This window comes from Pseudorasbora parva, chromosome 19, assembly GCF_024679245.1.
Source record: "Pseudorasbora parva isolate DD20220531a chromosome 19, ASM2467924v1, whole genome shotgun sequence".
Taxonomy (NCBI): domain Eukaryota; kingdom Metazoa; phylum Chordata; class Actinopteri; order Cypriniformes; family Gobionidae; genus Pseudorasbora; species Pseudorasbora parva.
Window position 1 is genome coordinate 37,898,920 of NC_090190.1, and position 19,516 is coordinate 37,918,435.

The following is a 19,516-nucleotide window of genomic DNA, read 5'->3' on the forward strand; positions in this document are numbered from 1 at the left end:
TTTCTCTGAATCTCTTTCTGAACTGCAGTGATGTCTGTAAAATTACCGTAGAGGCAGTTTCTTCGGATGAACAACACGTTTATTAACAACCAGCAACCACTATAACTTTGACATAATATAGGGAATGCACGTGACGTCACCGTCAGCTGGACTGACTGCGGTTACGCCCCGTTGAGGGGCATAAATACTGAGAGGCAGCTTTGGTTTACAGTGAGAATGCCGCGAAAAAAACGATACACCCATCGATACACCCCTCGCTGCAGCCTGTAGCACGATGACGTAGCTGGATCAGATCCAATATACGTAGCCTACTGGATGTGGGATGCATAATGCTATACGCTGGTCTAGTGACATGTATGATGAATATTGTATATGATGTTCTAACCTGTGTAGTAGTAGCCTACTGATAAATAGTAATAATAAGTAATTATTGATGAATAAGATATATTTCATAAATGTGATATTATAGCCTATCGTAGTTAAGTTAACCTAGTTTCTCTCTACATACATGCAAAACAGTTACAATTTTAATACAGGCTATTCTCTGGTCATATTTGCTAGGGCTGTGCGATATTGAAGAAAAATGCGATATTCGATATCTTGTTTAATAATGCGATATTCGATATGTGACACGATATTGCAATTAGTGTGTAAAATCTATTTTGATTATATTAAAAATATATATTTAACAACTGAAATTGAAACCATTTGTGTGTCACATTCTTTCTGGGAAAAAGCACTACAACTTCTGAAAGTGAGCTGTGTTATAGCCAATATTTGTGTCACACATTGTTTACGTTTTGGTGCGTGTGTCAAACAGTGCAAGACTGCAAGTTATTGTTTTTCGCAAATTATTGCGTTTAATAACTCTTTTTATTACAAAAGAGTTAAATACTCTCTGTGAAATACTTGATTCTGATTGGTCAATCGCGCATTCCAGCGGTATATTATTTCCAGATAACAACAAGCTCATACGGGTACTACGAGTTATCTTGACCGGTACTACTTCTATGCTTAGCGCTGGCGCCATCTTGTGGCTTAAACAAACAGCCGTGGGTTACAATGGAAGACTTCAAGGCAGGATTCCTTTATAACGTTTTTAATATAGATATTTTTCTTACACAAACGCATCGATTCGAATCAGAAGGCTCTAACCCATCGGAGTCGTGTGGAGCACGTTATTTGACGGACAGCTGCATTTTTTATGGACTTCAAACACAACTACAACTGCTGCTTGGATTAACGTTAGCCTGGGCTTTTTAAATATAACTCCGATTGTATTTGTCTGAAAGAAGAATGTCATACATATGATAACTTGAGGGTGAGTAAATCATAGGCTTGGTTTCATTTTTGGGTGAACTAACGTTAACCCTTTCAGCATTTATTTTCAACATTTAGCAAGGGCATATGGCAAATCTTCAGCAATAGATAAAGGCTTAAAGCAGGTTGGAACTGTTTTTCTTCGCGGAAGCTTTGCGTAAGCGATAATACAATATTTAATCTCAAGACAATATTTTGTGTCTAATAATTATTTATTTGAGACTAGTAGCCGTGTAATCAGCGGGATAATGTACACCCAGCCGGTTGTTATCGCAGAATAAACCCCTTCAGAGTGTTATTCTGCGATAACAACCTGCTGGGTGTACATTATCCCTTACTTAACGTCAAGCAAGTCACATAAGTAACAGTAATGTGCCCGGTCTATTCTCTGCCTTATGTGTGACCTAAAACGTACACTTTTCACAATGTTGAAGTAGCCAATCATTCAGATATTGCAGCCTCAGCAGGGCCTCGAGCAAAGTAAAGTGACAGCTGACGATGTAAAAAGCCAATAGTTAAAGGGTTAGTTCACCCAAAAATTAAAATGATTTAATGAATTACTCACCCTCATGTTGTTGGACATCCGTAAGACCTTTGTTCATCATTCGAACACAAATGAAGATATTTTTGTTGAAAGCTGATGACTGAGAAAGGCTTCAGAAAGGCCTCCATTGGCATTCAGTACATTCCCACTCACAAGACCCATAAAGGCACTAAAAACATTGATAGTCCATGTCCATCTCACTACAGTGGCTGTACAATAATTTTACAATGCGACGAAAATAGTTATTGTGCGCACAAAAATCCAAATAATGACTTTATCCACAAAGTTATTGACGTAAACTCGACGCATGCGTGAAAATATGACGCAGCTCCGCCGTTCAATACATGACCAGGAAGAGTAGGAGCACCACTATCGAGTTCACGTCCGAGACCTACACGGAAGACAATAACTTGGTGGATAAAATCATTATTTAGATTTTCTTTGCACACAAAAACTATTTTTGACGCTTCATAAAATTATTGTACAGCCACTGTAGTGAGATGGACTTTGTATCGATGTTTTTAGTGCCTTTATGGGTCTGTGAGTGGGATTGTACTGAATGCCAATGGAGGCCTTTCTGGAGCCTTTCTCAGCCATCAGCTTTCAACTAAAATATCTTCATTTGTGTTCTGAAGATGAACGAAGGTCTTACGGGGGTCCAACGAATAATTTTCATTTTTGGGTGAACTAACGCTTTAAAGTTTGTTTTTGTCCTTATTTTTGTCATGAATTGGCTTTTTTTTAAAAAAATGTATACTGTTGTCTGAGGTCACCTAATAACATTCATCTGGTTTTTACATCGAAAAAAATTAAAACTAATAAGTAATAGGCTATTTTCTACACTGGTTTTGAGACTCTCTTCTAAATAAGTAGAGGTAACTGCAGGCTGGAGCAATGGGTGTGTCATAAGGTCAGAAAGGAATGGGGCGTGCGTAAGGTCTTTTCAATTGGACGCGAAAAGCTTTCTGATCCGCATAAAAGCGAGTCATAAACTTAATCACTTTAATTACACAAATAATTATACAAGACAAAATACATTCCTTTCACTGTAAAAAAAAACAATAATGATATTGAGAATACATTCATATGTTCGAAACCTTCTGTATGACGTGGGTTACGTGACGTCATCACCACTGCGACCGTTTTAGGATCAATCATTAAAAAACATTCATACTGTTTGGGATAAATGCACTTTTTGTAAAACATCACTTGAAGATATTAAACATTTATTTTTGTTTTGCCCTTTTTCTATTTCATTTTGGACTGACTTTAAAATAGATATTCCTAAAATAGAAATTTCTAGTATTAGAATTTAGAACCTCATGACATTTTACTTTGTTTCCAAAACCCAAATTTTTCTGAAAAACTAAGTTATATAATTAAATTATTTTGACGAAGTTTTATATGCATGACACAAATAAAATAAAATCTCCTATATTACCTTTTATAAGATCTCACAGTTTGAAACCCTTTCAAACATGCAAAAAGTATTCTAACCTTGATTCATAAACTTTTAGTTGTTCATGTTATACTTTTTATTGTTATTGTCTGATTTACACATTTTAAGCTGTATTTACAATGCTTTGTATTCATCGTTTTTTATTGCATTATACTTGAAATGTCTGTAGTTGAACTAAATAATACAAAACAAAATAATTAAAAAACGAATTATTATTTTAAGGATAAAAATGTCTCCTGACACTATTAAAGTCATACTACTGGTAATTTTGTACTTTCATTTAAAGTAGCCTACATACAAACTAAAAGTAATGTTATTTTTATAATAATGGTACAGCAAATGTTTTTGCTGTAAGCATATATATATATATATATATATATATATATATATATATATATATATATATGTATACATGTTTGATCAAACACTCACCATATAATTATAAAATGAAGTAAAACCGGTTAAATAAACCTTCTTTTAAGTGACATTAATCAATTAAGCAAAACAAACACCATTTTATCCAAATTTATTATTTTTATCCATTTATTATTTACAAAAATGTTTTAAACGTCAGTTGAATTTCTCATCAAAGGCTTGTGTTCATGAGTCAAAACTCATTCCTTCACTGATTCATACTATAGTAACTATGGTTACTGCTGAATGGTCAACAGTTGCCAGGAGGAAGCTCCTTTGACCAATGAGAAACCTCTTCCCCATGCCCCTACCTCTTGCCACGCCCATTACTCCAAGCTGCAGCTACTACTGTCTCCTTCTAAACGCTGGGTTTTGATGGGCGCAGCACTGGAGACTTGAAAGTAACGTCCACGGTTAGGATTGGTTAATATTTTCATATTTAATGAGCTTAAGACCCCCATCTCAGTTCAGTTCACATGAGGGAGGGATTGATTTGAATAGTTAAAAGACATCGACATAGCTAAAAATGTTTACCATGATGCTGTATTATTCTACTTGTTCTAATTTTATTATGTAGTAGGCTAACTTGCAATATTTTTTTTTTGCGTAAGACAGTTAAATGTCACTCAGCGCGGTATAGCACCAGCTGAAATGGGTACATTTAAATTCTGATTTTGGCTGCCTTTGAAACCAAAGATATTAGACTACGTAAGAAGTTCAAGTAAATAGGCTACACTAGAAATCCGCACTCATTGAAAAACAAACGAAAGTCACTTTAAATGAACACTTTTATTCAAAACAATACTCAATGCCTGACCCCACTCCACATCTCCAGACATGCGCATCTTATATAACCTATCTTCCTATCTACGCATCTTTTAAAAAAATAATCAACATATTAAATAAAAATATATATTATAGGCAAAATTTTAAACAAAGCCTAATTAAATACGCTTTCTTTAACCCGTGGCCGACAAAGTCACCGGCGCATTCTGATGGACATTGTCCTTAATGGCAGCGGATAATAACTAATAAAATAACATTTTTAGCCATACAGATACTCTGACCTAAAGGATTATTAGGAACACCATACTAATACTGTGTTTGACCCCCTTTCGCCTTCAGAACTGCCTTAATTCTATGTGACATTGATTCAATAAGGTTCTGAAAGCATTCTTTAGAAATGTTGGCCCATATTGATAGGATAGCATCTTGCAGTTGATGGAGATTTGTGGGATGCACATCCAGGGCACGAAGCTCCAAAGATCTTGTGTTGAGATCTGGTGACTGTGGGAGACATTTTAGTACAGTGAACTTATTGTCATGTTCAAGAAACCGATTTGAAATTATTCAAGCTTTGTGACATGGTGCATTATCCTGCTGGAAGTAGCCATCAGAGGATGGGTACATGGTGGTCATAAAGGGATGGACATGGTCAGAAACAATGCTCAGGTAGGCCGTGGCATTTAAACGATGCCCAACTGGCACTATGGGGCCTAAAGTGTGCCAAGAAAACATCCCCACCACCAGCCTGCACAGTTGTAACAAGGCATGATGGATCCATGATCTCACTCTGTTTACACCAAATTCTGACTCTACCATCTGAATGTCTCAACAGAAATCGAGACTCGTCAGGCCAGGCAACATTTTTCCAGTCTTCAACTGTCCAATTTTGGTGAGCTTGTGCAAATTGTAGCCTCTTTTTCCTATTTGTAGTGGAGATGAGTGGTACCCGGTGGGTTCTTCTGCTGTTGTAGCCCATCTGCCTCAAGGTTGAGCGTGTTGTGGCTTCACAAATGCTTTCCCACATACCTTGGTTTGTAACGAGTGGTTATTTCAGTCAAAGTTGCTCTTCTATCAGCTTGAATCCGTCGGCCCATTCACCTCTGACCTCTAGCATCAACAAGGCATTTTCGCCCACTGGACTGCCGCATACTGGATGTTTTTCCTCTTTTCACACCTTTTTTGTACCACTAGAAATGGTTGTGCGTGAAATTACCCAGTAACTGAGCAGATTGTGAAATACTCAGACCGGCCCGTCTGGCACCAACAACCATGCCACAGGTGCGTCAATCCTCTGTGCAGGCATTGTGAAAATAAGAGATTCATTGTATACCAGCTTCACTGTGGAACTTTGTGAGATTGCTTTTAGTGATTATAAAGGGATACAACTTTTTTTTCCCATTCTTGACAAGCGGCCACGCTTCAGTACTCTGACCCATCGGCATATACATGTGGGATTCACTCAAAAAATGTGATGAGAAATTAAATGTGAGCCCGGCTGTGGTAGCGTATTCTGGCGGGAAATTGACGTCGATGCATACCCTCTATTGACCTTACCCCACGCGTCCTCCTTAGACACACCCTGTTGCATCTTGTCACCCAGAATTAAAGCAACTGTGTAACAGTACACAATATCACATCTCATGAATAGTTGGTACTGATATTTTTTTCAGGAGCAGCTTCTTAGCAAAACCTGCTTTATACTTACCCTCGTTAATAAAGCAGTCTGGTGAGAAATTATTCGCGGTTCGCGCAAACATGAAAGGATTGACGTTGATCAGGGGGAATATTCACTTCGAAAATAAAACTCAGCCACTGCGTCTTCAGCGGTTCAGATTTAGGAACATCAAAATGACTGCTGTGTTCGTTATTACACCCAAGAACAGAACCTGCAATCTATTCTGCTCAAGCATTTTAACAACGGACTATAATGAAAGCTCGCTCAGGGTGGGTCAGTGTTGAAACGCTGCTGTCAATTAACCATCGTGGCTGGTGCGTCCGAGTGTGTGGCGTCACAAGGTTGAAAAGCTTTAATTGAAACAGGTGAAACATATAAGGAGATTAAAAGGCCTATGAAAAAAAACTACTGGATGGATTTTTATCATTATAGGATGGTTGTGTACAGGCACTGCCAACACACATTTCCATACAATCAACTTTACCAAAAAAGTGCATGTACCATTATATGACCCCTTTAACTCATAAACATCTCAATATCCTGAATTAGAGCAATGTCACATCTACTGTTGTAATAACGGAACAGACATATATTTTCGGGAAAACTGCACCCCTTTAATTATCTAGTTATTGTGCATACAGCTTCCTGGTTCTTTACAGGTCAAGCCTGACAAGCTAGGTTTACTGACTCGACCAGACCTTGTAAGTATCAGTCCACGCTCTCTGGGAATTTGTCCCTGCATGTTTGGGTCGGTACAGTCTCAGTTGTATCACTAGGTGTAGGCTAAATGTCAACAGTATCTTTTGTTTGTGGTGAATGTGTGTGTGTACAGTTTTGTTGTCAGTGTTGGTGTTGTCACTGCTTGAAGATGACACATTTGAAGATTTTGCAATCTGCACAGCCCTTTTAATGTGAACGTTACCCTGAGGATGGTGAGGACTTGATGGAATGTGTTTGAAATCCAGTCGCTTAACTAGTTCCTGAAACTCTCTGCTGGAGATACGAGGACCATTGTCACTCACCACATCATTTGGAATCCCGAATCTGCCAAAGATAGCCTTCAGCTTTTGTGTGACATGAGATGTCGTTGTGGAAGGTAAGTGAAGTATCTCCAGAAATCTGGAATAGTCATCAGACACCATTCAATAATTCTGTCCACGATGTTCACAAAGATCAGCTGTAATCCTTTTCCAGGGCCTTTCTGGGAGTGGAGATCAGGGGCTCTTTCTGCTGTGTTTTTCTTAACTCACAGCATATCTGACATAATAGCACTTTGTTATTTATGTCAGCCGAAATTCCTGGCTACCACACTAACTCCTGTGCTCTCTCTCTCTAGACTTTGTAAGGCCCAGGTGAACTTTGTGAATCTTTTCTCATTGTTCTCATTGCCCTTGGCACAACGATTCTCCTTCCCTTGATCACACATCCCTCATGCTCTGAGAGCTCTGCTTTTGTAGCTGTGTATTCTCTGGCTGCTACCATAACTTGGATCCTGTGTTGTGGCCATCCAGCTCTGATCAGCTTGATTATGGCTTGCAATTCACCATCTGTTGTAGTGGGATGTCTGATACAGTCCATGTTATGGGATGTCACACTGATACCTGATACCTGCATCGACATATCGCTAGTGTAGCCGTACAAAATTAAACCACAACAAAATCGCCACAACACAATGGAAATGCTCTCGACCACGAGGTGGCTCTCGGAGTGCGGTAAAGTTAGTAATGGCAAGGAAAACTAACTTTACCGCACTCTGAGAGCCCCCTCGTGGTCGGGAGCATTTCCGTTGTGTGGTGGCGATTTCATTGTGTTGTGGCTTGTTTCCATTGTTTTGTGGCATTTTCATTGTGTTGTGGCAAGGTCGTTGTGTTGTAGCTCATTTCCGTTGTGTTGTGGCGTTTCAGTTGTGTTGTGGAGATTTCATTGTGTTGTGGCTTGTTTCCATTGTGTTGTGGAGATTTCATTGTGTTGTTGCAAGTTCGTTGTGTTGTGGCTCGTTTCCGTTGTGTTGTGGCATTTCAGTTGTGTTGTGGAGATTTCATTGTGTTGTGGCTTGTTTCAGTTTTGTGTTGTTGATTGTTTCCGTTGTGTTGTGGCGTTTTCGTTGTGTTGTGGCAATTTTGTTGTGTTGTGGCTCGTTTCGGTGCGGTTAAAGTTAGTTGGCGGGGTTTGTTGTAAAAACTTGGCAACTCTGTCTGCACGCAAGCTGAAATCAGGCTGTAATACACGATCTTTGCCGGTGTTGTAAAAAAATACAATAATTTAATGATACACAGAGTACTTACCCAACATTATCATCATTTCTGAGAGAAATTGTGGTGGTGAGTGCATATACAAACAAGCTCTCCGTTTAGGATTTGAACAAATATAATCCAAGCCCCTTTGATGACGTGATGATTACGTTACTGTTGATCATCTGTCCATCATTGTCTAAAGCCCACCCTGATGATTTCATTGGTCCGAACAGTTTCTGTTCGGGGATAATTACTCCTCTATGGAGCAAGGCCAGACCGAACTGCCTGACCTAAAAAGTCCCAGCACTTATTCAGACAGGTCTTGCAGAAGTTGCGTCCACATGGAGTGCTGACTGGATCAGTGAACATGTCCAGATAGAGCATATAGTGACAGTGTTGAGAGAATATCTAGAATGTGCAGAACTTGAATCTAGTTAGGGTTAGATAGCTAAACTTTCAAGTGACTAAAATAAGCCAAGGCTGGCCCGTGTGGTTCGATCAAACTGACGAGCTACTGTAGCTCAAATTCCTTAAGAAGTTAAAGGAACTGTCTGTAAGAAATGTATTTCAATTATTCATAAAATGGCTGTGATATGTCACAAGACATTAAGAAATTATGTTAATTTCAAATACTTATATCACCTACAAAAGTAGTCTGGCCAGGATATTCTCATTTAAAAGTTGTTGTTCAGCCCTCAACTGATGTTGATGTTGACATGTTGTGTTTTGGCCTGAAGCTCCGCCCTCCACCTATCTACCAATCACAAAGTCAGTAGTGTTTCTGCATCCGGGTTGCCAGATCTGCTCTAGTTACCACAGCTGCAGCTACAAACGTTCCTGCTGATCCTGCAGCATATCTGGCAACCTCGTGTCCGGGGGGAGGGGGAAAGAGATACACCACTCTACACTCGTAGAAGGAAAGGTTCTATATAGTACCTTAAAAGCGCTACATATTTGGAACCCCCTAAAAGGTTCTATATAGAACCCTTTTTAACTGCCAAAAGGGTTATTTCTTGTCATTATAGAACATTTTTAGCATAAAAGGTTATTTGGAGTTGAGTACACTTCATTAGGTTCATTAGGGTTCTATATAGAACTATATATAGGGTTCTTTACTCAACTTCAAATAACCTTTTATGCTAAAAAGGTTCTATAATGACAAGAAAGAACCCTTTTGATTCTATATAGAACCTTTTTGGGGTTCCAAATACGTAGCACTTTTAAGGTTCTATATAGAACCTTATCTTCGAAGAGTGTACAGTAATTTTAAAGTGATTGCAGTACCGGTTTTGGCCACAATCTTACATACACTTCCTTTAAAGGGGTGATGAATTGAGAAATCAACTTTCCCTTGAGCTTTTGATAAATAAAATGTCATGATAATATAAGATTATCCTGTAAATTTCAGAGCTGAAATCTTCCTTTTTAATGAAAGAAAAGCTTTTATAGACCCCAGGCAAAAATGTCTAGTTCAGTAGCCCCGCCCACTGACTCATGGAGCTGATCAGCTCGCTGGCTAGCAGCAATAAACATGTGGATGATAGCAAGATATTGTGGAAGAACACAGTAGCTGCATAAGCTTCCTTCGGATCATAATATTAGGAATATGTGATACTTATTTATTTTAAATGAAGTTCCAGCTCACGTGGGGAAGAACATTTGTGTGTTCGCTTCATTTCACTGCGGAATCGTCTGGAAACAAGTCTCAAGGGCTGGATTTGCAGACACAATGTTGTGTTTCTATATTGGATCCGACAGGAATGGTGCAACAAACTTATGTGAGTAAAACGTCTTCTTTATATGTAATAGTCATGGGGCTGTAGCAGACGAAAACGTACGCTCGTCGGCAAAAATATTATTTCTTGATCTGGGCGCGCACGTGTGTGTGTGTGAGCACGTGGTATGCGCTTATAATATCGACCGATCGTGCGGGTGCGGGCCATGCCGACAATCACGGGTGGATGAGAAATAAATCATTGCGTTTGTTTGATAAAGACTAGTTGCAGTTGCTGCTTTCAAAATAAACTTTCCCTCATTTTGAACTGAACTGACAGGGGCATAGATATGACAGCGGAGCTGAAGCAAATCTTCTCCAATCCTAGCCGTGGGCGTTTACTTCCAAGTCTCCAGTGTGTCACGCCCATCAAAACCCAGCGTTCAGGAGAGAGCCTCAAAACCAGTGTGAAAATAGCCTATTACTTATTAGTTATGATGTTTTTTTAATGTAAAAACCACACAAACGTCATTAGTTTACCTGAGACAACAGTATAAAAAAAGAAAAAAAGCCAGTTCATGACACCTTTAATGCTGGTTCTGATAGAAAGGTGTCAGAATACACAGTGCATCAGTTGGCTGCATATGGGCTGCATAGCTGCAGACCAGTCAGGGTGCCCATGCTGACCCCTGTGCACAAAAAGTGTCAACATTGAGCATGTGAGCATCAGAACTGGACCACGGAGCAATGGAAGACAGTAGCCTGGGGCCTCATTTTCTGGGCCCTGGATTTTGAAGTTTCATAGTGTTAAATGTGGGATTCATGCAGTTCTGTAATAAATAGCTGATGTATTATAGTAATATCACAGAACATTTTGTAAAATACATTTTAAAATACATAAAAACAGCCTTGATACAAATTATCAAAGTTATCATTCTTTATTTTGATATCAAATAAATTACAGCCCATTACACTTTGTCAGGTGGCAATGGGAAAAAAATGCAATTATGCATTTTTTTTGTTGCAATTATAGAGATTAGAAATTACAGACTTTAACAATGAAAAACAAATGTTGAAAAACAAAACACCCATAACAAAACATGTTTTAAATTTGTTATCATATTAGGCACATTCATTTATTGTATTTGACAGGTGTGATGATCAGAGGAGTTGAGTTTTTACCTCCATTGTTTGGATATGGGCTAAAAAATGGATAGAGTTTCCCAGTGAAAGACTGAGCAGTGAAAGAGTAGATATGAGAGCTGGACTCCACATCATAAAAGGAGACCAGACCCTCCTCATAATCCACAAACACACCGACCCGCTGCGGCTTCACTCTCAGACACAGAGAGATGAGTGGATCAGTACAGGCGTCATATTCATTCCCATTCCTCAGTCGCACAATCCAGTATCCATCACTGGGTCTCAGTGCGATCAAACCCTTCCTGTTAACAGATTCTCTGGCCACTCCTAAAGTCCAGCCAGTCTTTCCCTTCACCTGCACCTCAAAATAAAATCTCCCTGAGGAGAATCCCTCCTTTCCCAGGACAAGTATACATGTATCAAATCTCTCTGGTTTGTCTGGGAGTTTCTGCTCAATGTCTCCACATCTCACTTGTTTTCCATTAAAAGACAGGATGAGTTTAGGATGAGCTGTGTCAGGATCCAGAGTCACATCCACTGAGAAAACAGAATATGAATCATAACACAGGCATTTTGTGATGATGTTCCTAATACACACACACACACACACACACACACACACACACATGTTGGTCTATGTGGTTTACAGGGACTCTCCATAGGCGTAATGGTTTTTATACTGTACAAACCGTATTTCCTATCCCCTTACACTGCCCCTGCCCCTAAACCTACCCATCACAGGAAACATTCTGCATTTTTACTTTCTCAAAAAAACATAATTTAGTATGTTTTTAAGGCCATTTGAATTATGAGGACATTTGATATGTCCTCATAAACCACATTTATAGTGTAATACCAGTGTAATACCCATGTAGTTATACAAATTTGTGTCCTCATTAACCACATAAACAGGCTCACACACACACACACACACACACACACACACACACACACACACACACACACACACACACACACACACACACACACTGTACCTGCATACTGCTGCATCCTCTTCAGATCTGTAGAGACTAATGACAATAAAACATCATCAGATCTTTGACATGTTTATGTGTGGAATTACAGACAAGCTTTCAGATTATATTTAAAGAATAACAACATTGTGATGACCCACAGGGTAACTGAAAGAGACATTCAAATATCTTTAAATGTGTGATCAATGGGGATGTTAGGATCATGCCTTTGTGTGTCTAATGTATCATCTTCTAATTGGTTGGTCTGGTCACGTGTCCATAGTTATCATCGGTTCATTGTCTTGTCATGTGGTTGAGTTCTTGTTGTTCTTTGGTTGTCAAGTTCATGTGTTCTTCTAGTCTCTCTATATATAGTCCTTGTGTTTTCTTTATAGTTTGTTTTATATTGTCCCTGTATGTTTGTCGGTGAGTGTCATGTCATGTTTTTGTTCAAGCCAAGCCTATGTTTATTGTATTTATATTCATGGTTTGGATTTAATAAATACTGTACTTGGGTTCAACTACAACTCACCTCAGTGGATCCGTAACAATATCTGGTGTCTGAATAATTTGTGGTTTGACTGTATATGTATCTGTGTGGTGTATTTGCTATTGTCGTACCAGTGTGTGTGAGTTTCTCCTGTAGAGTGTCCTGCAGTTGAGTCAGAGCTCTCCTCAGAGTCTCCAGACTCTCATCAGTCTTCACACTGATCTCAGACCAGTTCCTGGTGTTTCTAGAGCTGCCCCGGGATGAGTAAATCTACAGCAGGAGAGAGGAGAAATCCTTCAGCATGGGGAGTGTTATGGTGTCATATACTGCATTATCATTGATCAGAGAGATGTTGACTGACCTGTAGGAGGTGGAGGTGATCTTCAGTGTGTGAGAGCTGCTCCAGCTCAGTGTTTCTCATCTTTAGCTCAGTGATCTCCTGCTCCAGCTCTTCAATGAGCTCTTCCTCCTGTTTCTCCAAAGCTTTCTGCTGCTCCTTCATCATCTCCAGCAGTTCAGTCTGACATCTCTCAATGGAGCGGATGAGATCAGTGAAGAGCTCAACACGGGCTGCTTTCTCCTTCTCTGAGTTTCTCTGCTCAACCAGGACAATCAACCAATGATTAGAGGTGTTTGATAAGTCAAGAATCAGTGTTACTATTGCTCATACTTCAGTGTTTTCAGAGATTTTTCATAACTGCAATGCTTAAGTGATCAGGCATTCACAGCTGTGTCGATATTCAGACCAATAGTTTGATTGTGATATTGTGTATATACAACAATTTAATAAAGAAGTTACTACAAAACTGACATTTTAGACTAATCAGTCAGTTACCTAGTCTGTATTTGCTCTGACCACCAAAAACCAAAAAACCCAAACAATACAAACAGTGAAAAGTCCCAGTGCTATTAATAGAACTGTAAATCAGGACTCTTAGAAGAAATGAAACTAAATGATGAGTTAAACTATATTTAAATTATTTTAATTGCATTATCTTAAACTCACTTTTCTGACTTCTGCTGAGCGTTTGAAGTCTTGAATCTTCTTGATTCTGTCCTGGATCATCTGCTGCACATCTTTTTGTTTCTTTATCAGTTCAGTCTATAGAAAGAGTAATGTTTTTATAATTAATTAATTTCTATTAAAGAGCACAAGTCCTCATAATATGAGCCCTTTAAAACAGGGCTAAAACATTATTAAAAGTTTTGTTAATAACTTCTACCTTCTTCTCTTCACTCTCCTCTTCTACAGACACAGTTTTGTGGTTCTTGTGGTCTGTTACTCCACACATCAGACACACACACGTCTGATCATCTCTACAGAACAGCTCCAGAGGTCTCTCATGTTTCTGACAGATATAGTCCTCCAGATTCCTCACAGGATTGATCAGTTTGTGTTTCTTTAAACCTGCCACTCTCAAATGAGGCTCCAGGTGAGTTTCACAGTAAGAGCTCTGACACACCAGACACGACTTCAGGGCTTTCAGCTTTCTTTCCACACAGTAGTAACACACAACTTCAGATTTTATCAGAACTCCAGGTTTTTTCTCAGGACTTTTCTTTTTATAGTGATCTACAACTTCTCTGAGTGTGGTATTAATCTTGAGATCAGGTCTGTGCTTGAATGTTTCTTTACAATATGGACAGTTGCAGGTCTGGCTGTTGTCCCAGCACTTATTCAGACAGGTCTTGCAGAAGTTGTGTCCACACGGAGTGCTGACTGGATCAGTGAACACGTCCAGACATATAGAGCACTGAAGCTCCTCAGTCAGTGGACCGCTGGAGGAAGACATTACTGGAAAAAAAATCAAACACATTTGAAACAGACTTAAAGAGTGACTTCATTTTAAAAGATGAATACATAATTAAAATATTTAATAATACAAATAAATAAATAATGATTATTTTTAATATTATGTAAGAGATCATGTATAATCATTGGGTTGTTAATGCAAAATTAACCCAGAGAAGCTGATCAGTACCTTAAAGGGGGGGTGAAATGCTGTTTCATGCATACTGATCTTTTTACACTGTTAAAGACTTGGAATCCCATACTAAACATGGACAAAGTTTCAAAAGTTAAGGTGGACGTTTGATGGGAGTATTTCTTTGTCAAAAATACTACTTCCGGTTAGTCATAAGTTTCGGCAAGTTTTTTGCGATCATGCGTCCACGTGACGTTAATGGGGGCGGAATTTCCTTGTATGGGCCTTACGGACAATTCTACCGGAAGAGCGTGAGAGAGAGAGAGGGAGAGAGCGAAAGTAACAGGCTACGCCCATCAAAGCGCTGGCTCGTAGGCTGCGCTGCACAGGTGATGTGCACAATTAACAATGACATCAAAAAGTGCGTTTTTGGTTGCCAGACCAAGACAGTCCTGCACAGATTCCCCAAAAACCCCGCGGTAAGGCAACAGTGGATGTAATTTGCTTTTCCAGATCAGCAACTGAGTTGCGCGAATGTTTATATCTGTTCGCTGCATTTCGGTGCCGACTGTTTCATAAACAAGGCCCAGCTCGACGCCGGATTTTCCGATCGCCTAATGCTGAAGGATGGAGCAGTCCCAACGATAAAGGTCCCAACGTTAGAACCGCAGGCTGTGAGTAAGACTGCTTCAAATGTCTGTGTTTTTGCCTATGCCCATCAAGTAGCCCAAACATGATCACGTATAGTTAATTGATCAATGGAGCATGCGATGTGTAGTGCGTGTACATTTGATTAGCTGGCCACTATATGTGTAACTTTATGTTTGTGTATTGTAAAAGCACTCCAAACAACAATACACAAAGAGTGGGGAAATATGTTGAACTAAATAAGCACGCTTCTTCATTCAAATGCGCTACTATTCCGTGTCTTTCTATGTAAACACTAACTTAGCCTGCCGTGCAAAACCAGTCCGCTTACTAACGTTACAATTGTCTACACAAACCACGCGTAAACACACACACACACACACACGTGCACAACTGCACTTCCCACATGTACACCTTCAAAGACAAAAATACGACGATATAATTCAAGTATAAATATGTAAATAACACAAGCCGCTAAGCATATTATATAGTTAGTGTATAACTTGTAACTTACCACATACAGACGTCCTGCTCTAGTCGTTTTTGCTGCTGCTCCTGTTCAACTGCAGCCTCTGGGTCTGATTCCGGATCATAGATGTATGGCTGTATCTGATTAAAAGCCATATTTTTATTTTGAATAAAGTTTTTTCCCGCTGTTAGGGATGACACAGCTTTACGACGCACTCAACACAACAGCGGCGCGCACACGTCATTATTTAGCTCCGATCACACGATACGCCCCCACCCGCTCGGCTTTTTTCGGAAAGACTCGGAACAGCGCATCTTTCTTATATAATTATATATAAAAAAAAGACTTTTCGGAGATATGCAGGATGCAATGCTACTCTATAGGTACTCAAGATTGACATGACACTGACTGAAACTGAGTGTTTCACCCCCCCTTTAAGGTGAATCTCATTATCAAATCAATAAATACATTAATGAGAAATTTTGATTTGAGCTAAAATTGTTTTATTAATTTATTTGAAAACTATTTTAATATTTCCTTTAAAATAATTCATTAGAACATAGAAATCAACAACACAAACAATATTATGAATATTACAGAATTATTTTTTTTTTATTTGCATAACATATCTAGCTAAAATTAAAAGAAAACAGGAATAACTAGAAGTGTTTAAACATTTGTCTGCTGCTGGACATTTCTGAACTGGACATATTAAATATTATATAAAAGGAGTGAAAGCACTAGTTCATTTTTTTTAAGGTTATTGACTTACATGGATGCGTATCTGAAATACTCCGTCTCATGGTTTTTCTTGCTTTTGTTGATGTTGGTGAAGATTCTGCCATTGGTCTTTCCTACTTCAAACCTTTTAAAAAATAAATAATATGGATTAGTTAGGATAAATTAGATGAAGTCTTATCTTATGAGTCAGATTTAGTGTTACTTATTCTTCATACTTATATTTATAAACTTAAAGGGGTGGTAAAACACGATTTCCCTTTTCTAACTTTTGTGTGTAATGTTGCTGTTCGAGCATAAACAACATTTTCAAAGTTACAACGTTTAAAGTTTAAAGCAAAGGGAGATTTGCTTTTAAAGAAATCAATGTCTACGGACTACAGCAAACGGCCGGTTGGGAACTACAGCCTTTTCCTCCAGGGTTGCTGACATCACTAGCCAACAATATTTACATAAACCCCTCCTCCAAGAATATTAAATAAGGCCATTTTTTATTGCTCTAGAGAAGAGTTGTTGTGGTATAGGCTGGGGTGTTGTTGCCACAATGCCAACAAAACGCTGTTTTCATCCGGATTGCAGGTCCACTTTGTTCAGCCTTTCTAGGGACGGTGGAGTTAGGGATCAATGGTTACATTTTTTATTTTTAACTTGGTCCCTCATAATTATTACCCAAATCTCGCTCTCTGTGCTGCAAATTTTACGGAGGAAAGCTCACAATCTTCGCAAGTTCAATGTAGGATTCGCACAACGGCTTGCCCTGAAAGATGGAGCAGGTCCAACTTTAAAAAAGGGTCACAACCAAGCGGCAACCTCCCGCGATCTCTCTTGAAGCCAATACGGAAGTAATGTAAACTTCAATTCCTCAACTGGCCACTAGGGACAGGCTCCAGAAGGGAGCAGAATCTCATTGAGCCCCATGTTAAAATCCCCAACTTTACAGCAGAAAAAAATGATAAGTTTGAGGGGGGTGAATTTATTTATAACTCATTCGCTTACGTTATATAAAGTCTTTAAGTTCTGCATAATTAAGGGCGTGGCCAGTTTGATTGACAGGTGGATAGCCATTTATCCGCCGTCTATAGTCATTGCGTCACCTAAGCTCCGCTCACATCCCGCCTTTTTGCCCATTTTCTGTTATCCGGGAGTGACACGCGATGACTCGCTCGCAACATGGCAACGCCCAGCTCGACCCTACTTTAAGCTTCAGAGGGGCTTATCGGAATCCTATGGGTGACGTCACGGACACTATGTCCATATTTTTTTACAGTCTATGGTCACAACCTGTACGCATGATTTATTTTTCGTCTATGTGTTTTCCTGTAATAGTTTGTATTGTTAATTGAATGTTATAGCAAGGAAATAAATGAATGACAACGCTGTTTGTCTCTGCAAACCAGTTTGTTAAATGCTCATTCATACTTAACGTTATTCGACAAACACCTAACGTTACAATTGTTTTAAAATCTCAACAGCGGAATTGTAATTGTAATTAGTGTAAATTATTCTTTGATTAGAGCTTTTATGTTTATCTACATGCTTGTTTATTTACAAGCATGCTAAACATGGTTCTGTTTGATTTGGCTACTATAGTAAGGCCAATGTTTAGTTTTCTTTTTTGGTTAATAATTCTTGCGACAGATATTAGGCGTTATTCGTTCTAAAAATGTCAGAAAAACGTGCACTAGGCGGTTAGCGAATCACAACACAGCTGGGCCAGCTAACCAATCTTAGCCCATTGCGTATTTTTGAGGGACTGGCTTCATAGAACCCTGAAACCATCAGACCATTTTTACAAAGAGGGACAGAGCAGTGTAGAATAAAGGTAAAATATATGAAAAATAATGCATTTTTAAAAAAACGAAGAATGAACACATGTTACAGTGCACCCCACAAACTCAATCAGGCCTTCGAAAGAATGTTTTACCACCCCTTTAAAGCCAACATTGGATCATGATCATTTAATCAATATAGATTATTGGTTAAATCAAATGTAGAAATAATTGAGTTCAGTGCAGTAAACAACTGTAGATCAGTAGACTATATAACATGCTTAAACCTGGTTCTGTTCAATTTATTCCAGTTTGACATAAACCCACTAAACCAGATCACTTCCATTAGAAACCTGTTCAGATCAATCTCTCTTATATTTCTGTCATTACCTGTGAGGATCAGATGTGTCCACAAGACTCTTTGAACAGCTCAGTAAATATTCTGTTGTTTGAAGAGGTTGATCGATTCAGGCGTCTGTAATGTTGAGTTTCAGTTTCTCTGAATCTCTCACTAAACTACAGTGATGTCAGAGCTCCTCCCACACGTTTAAGTTTTAAATTTAAGAAGCAGTATTTTCAGAAGTCTCCAGTAGAGACCGCCATTTTCTCACAATGTCTGCTGGTAGTCGTTTCTGTTAGTAGCATGAAACAAATCTGTTATTTATATGATTAAACTACAGAGAACGATCAAAAAACACTCTTTGTAATGTTTAGATCTGTCAATCACACGTATGCCGTGCACACTTGTCCAAACTGCTGTTAAGCTTCTCAACAGAAGCTCTTACTGTATTCATATCATGTCATGTTTGCTGTTTGCTGCGGTGAAAGCGTTTTGAGTTCACTCGTGGTTATTCAGAGCTCTCAGATACAAACAAAATAAACTGGCACTCACAGTACAATAACAACACAGTGCAATAACACTTTCTCAGCAATCTTTCCCCAGCTCTCCGTTTCTCTCTGGACTGGCAATGCTGCAGCTTCTGCTTGCGCCCGGCCGCCCGCTAGGGATGGGTGTATCGATACTGATGTGAGCATCGAAAAGTATCGATACCTAAATAAAAATATCGATACTATGGTGTTTTTCCCCCAGTATTTTTATTTTTATTTATTACAAATAACAATACAAATAACCCATGTTACAGAAACGATTGATTTGGACAGACAAAATTACAGAAATCACTGAATTACTTATTGTGGCAATAGAGTAGGGGTAA

The 19,516-nt window shown here is 38.9% G+C and overlaps 1 protein-coding gene across 3 annotated transcripts; it reads right to left on the minus strand.

Moving 5' to 3' along the window:
• Positions 1-11,123: 11,123 nt before the first annotated feature.
• On the minus strand, positions 11,124-18,812 carry LOC137047442 (E3 ubiquitin-protein ligase TRIM39-like). Of its 3 annotated transcripts, none has more exons than XM_067425076.1 (8): positions 18,693-18,812; positions 16,568-16,660; positions 13,977-14,548; positions 13,760-13,855; positions 13,115-13,348; positions 12,885-13,023; positions 12,285-12,311; positions 11,124-11,826 (listed from the first exon to the last, which is right to left on the minus strand). In XM_067425076.1, the coding sequence occupies exons 2-8, from the start codon at positions 16,638-16,640 to the stop codon at positions 11,279-11,281; spliced, it is 1,689 nt and encodes a 562-aa protein (XP_067281177.1). In that variant the 5' UTR covers positions 16,641-16,660; positions 18,693-18,812; the 3' UTR covers positions 11,124-11,278. The 3 variants fall into 3 exon arrangements, with proteins under 3 accessions (XP_067281177.1, XP_067281176.1, XP_067281178.1); XM_067425075.1 differs by having other exon boundaries at positions 12,285-12,320; XM_067425077.1 differs by lacking the exon at positions 16,568-16,660 and having other exon boundaries at positions 12,285-12,320; positions 18,693-18,801.
• Positions 18,813-19,516: the final 704 nt, after the last annotated feature.

What these genes read in the sequence shown, in the direction of transcription:
- LOC137047442 (XM_067425075.1), bottom strand. Translation starts at nt 16,640, where the DNA reads ATGGCAGAATCTTCACCAACATCAACAAAAGCAAGAAAAACCATGAGA. An exon ending in AGGAGAGTGAAGAGAAGAAG is followed by an intron (nt 13,856 to 13,976) that starts GTAGAAGTTATT and finishes CTCTTTCTATAG; the next exon opens with ACTGAACTGATAAAGAAACA. An exon ending in GCTCAGCAGAAGTCAGAAAA is followed by an intron (nt 13,349 to 13,759) that starts GTGAGTTTAAGA and finishes CTGGTTGAGCAG; the next exon opens with AGAAACTCAGAGAAGGAGAA.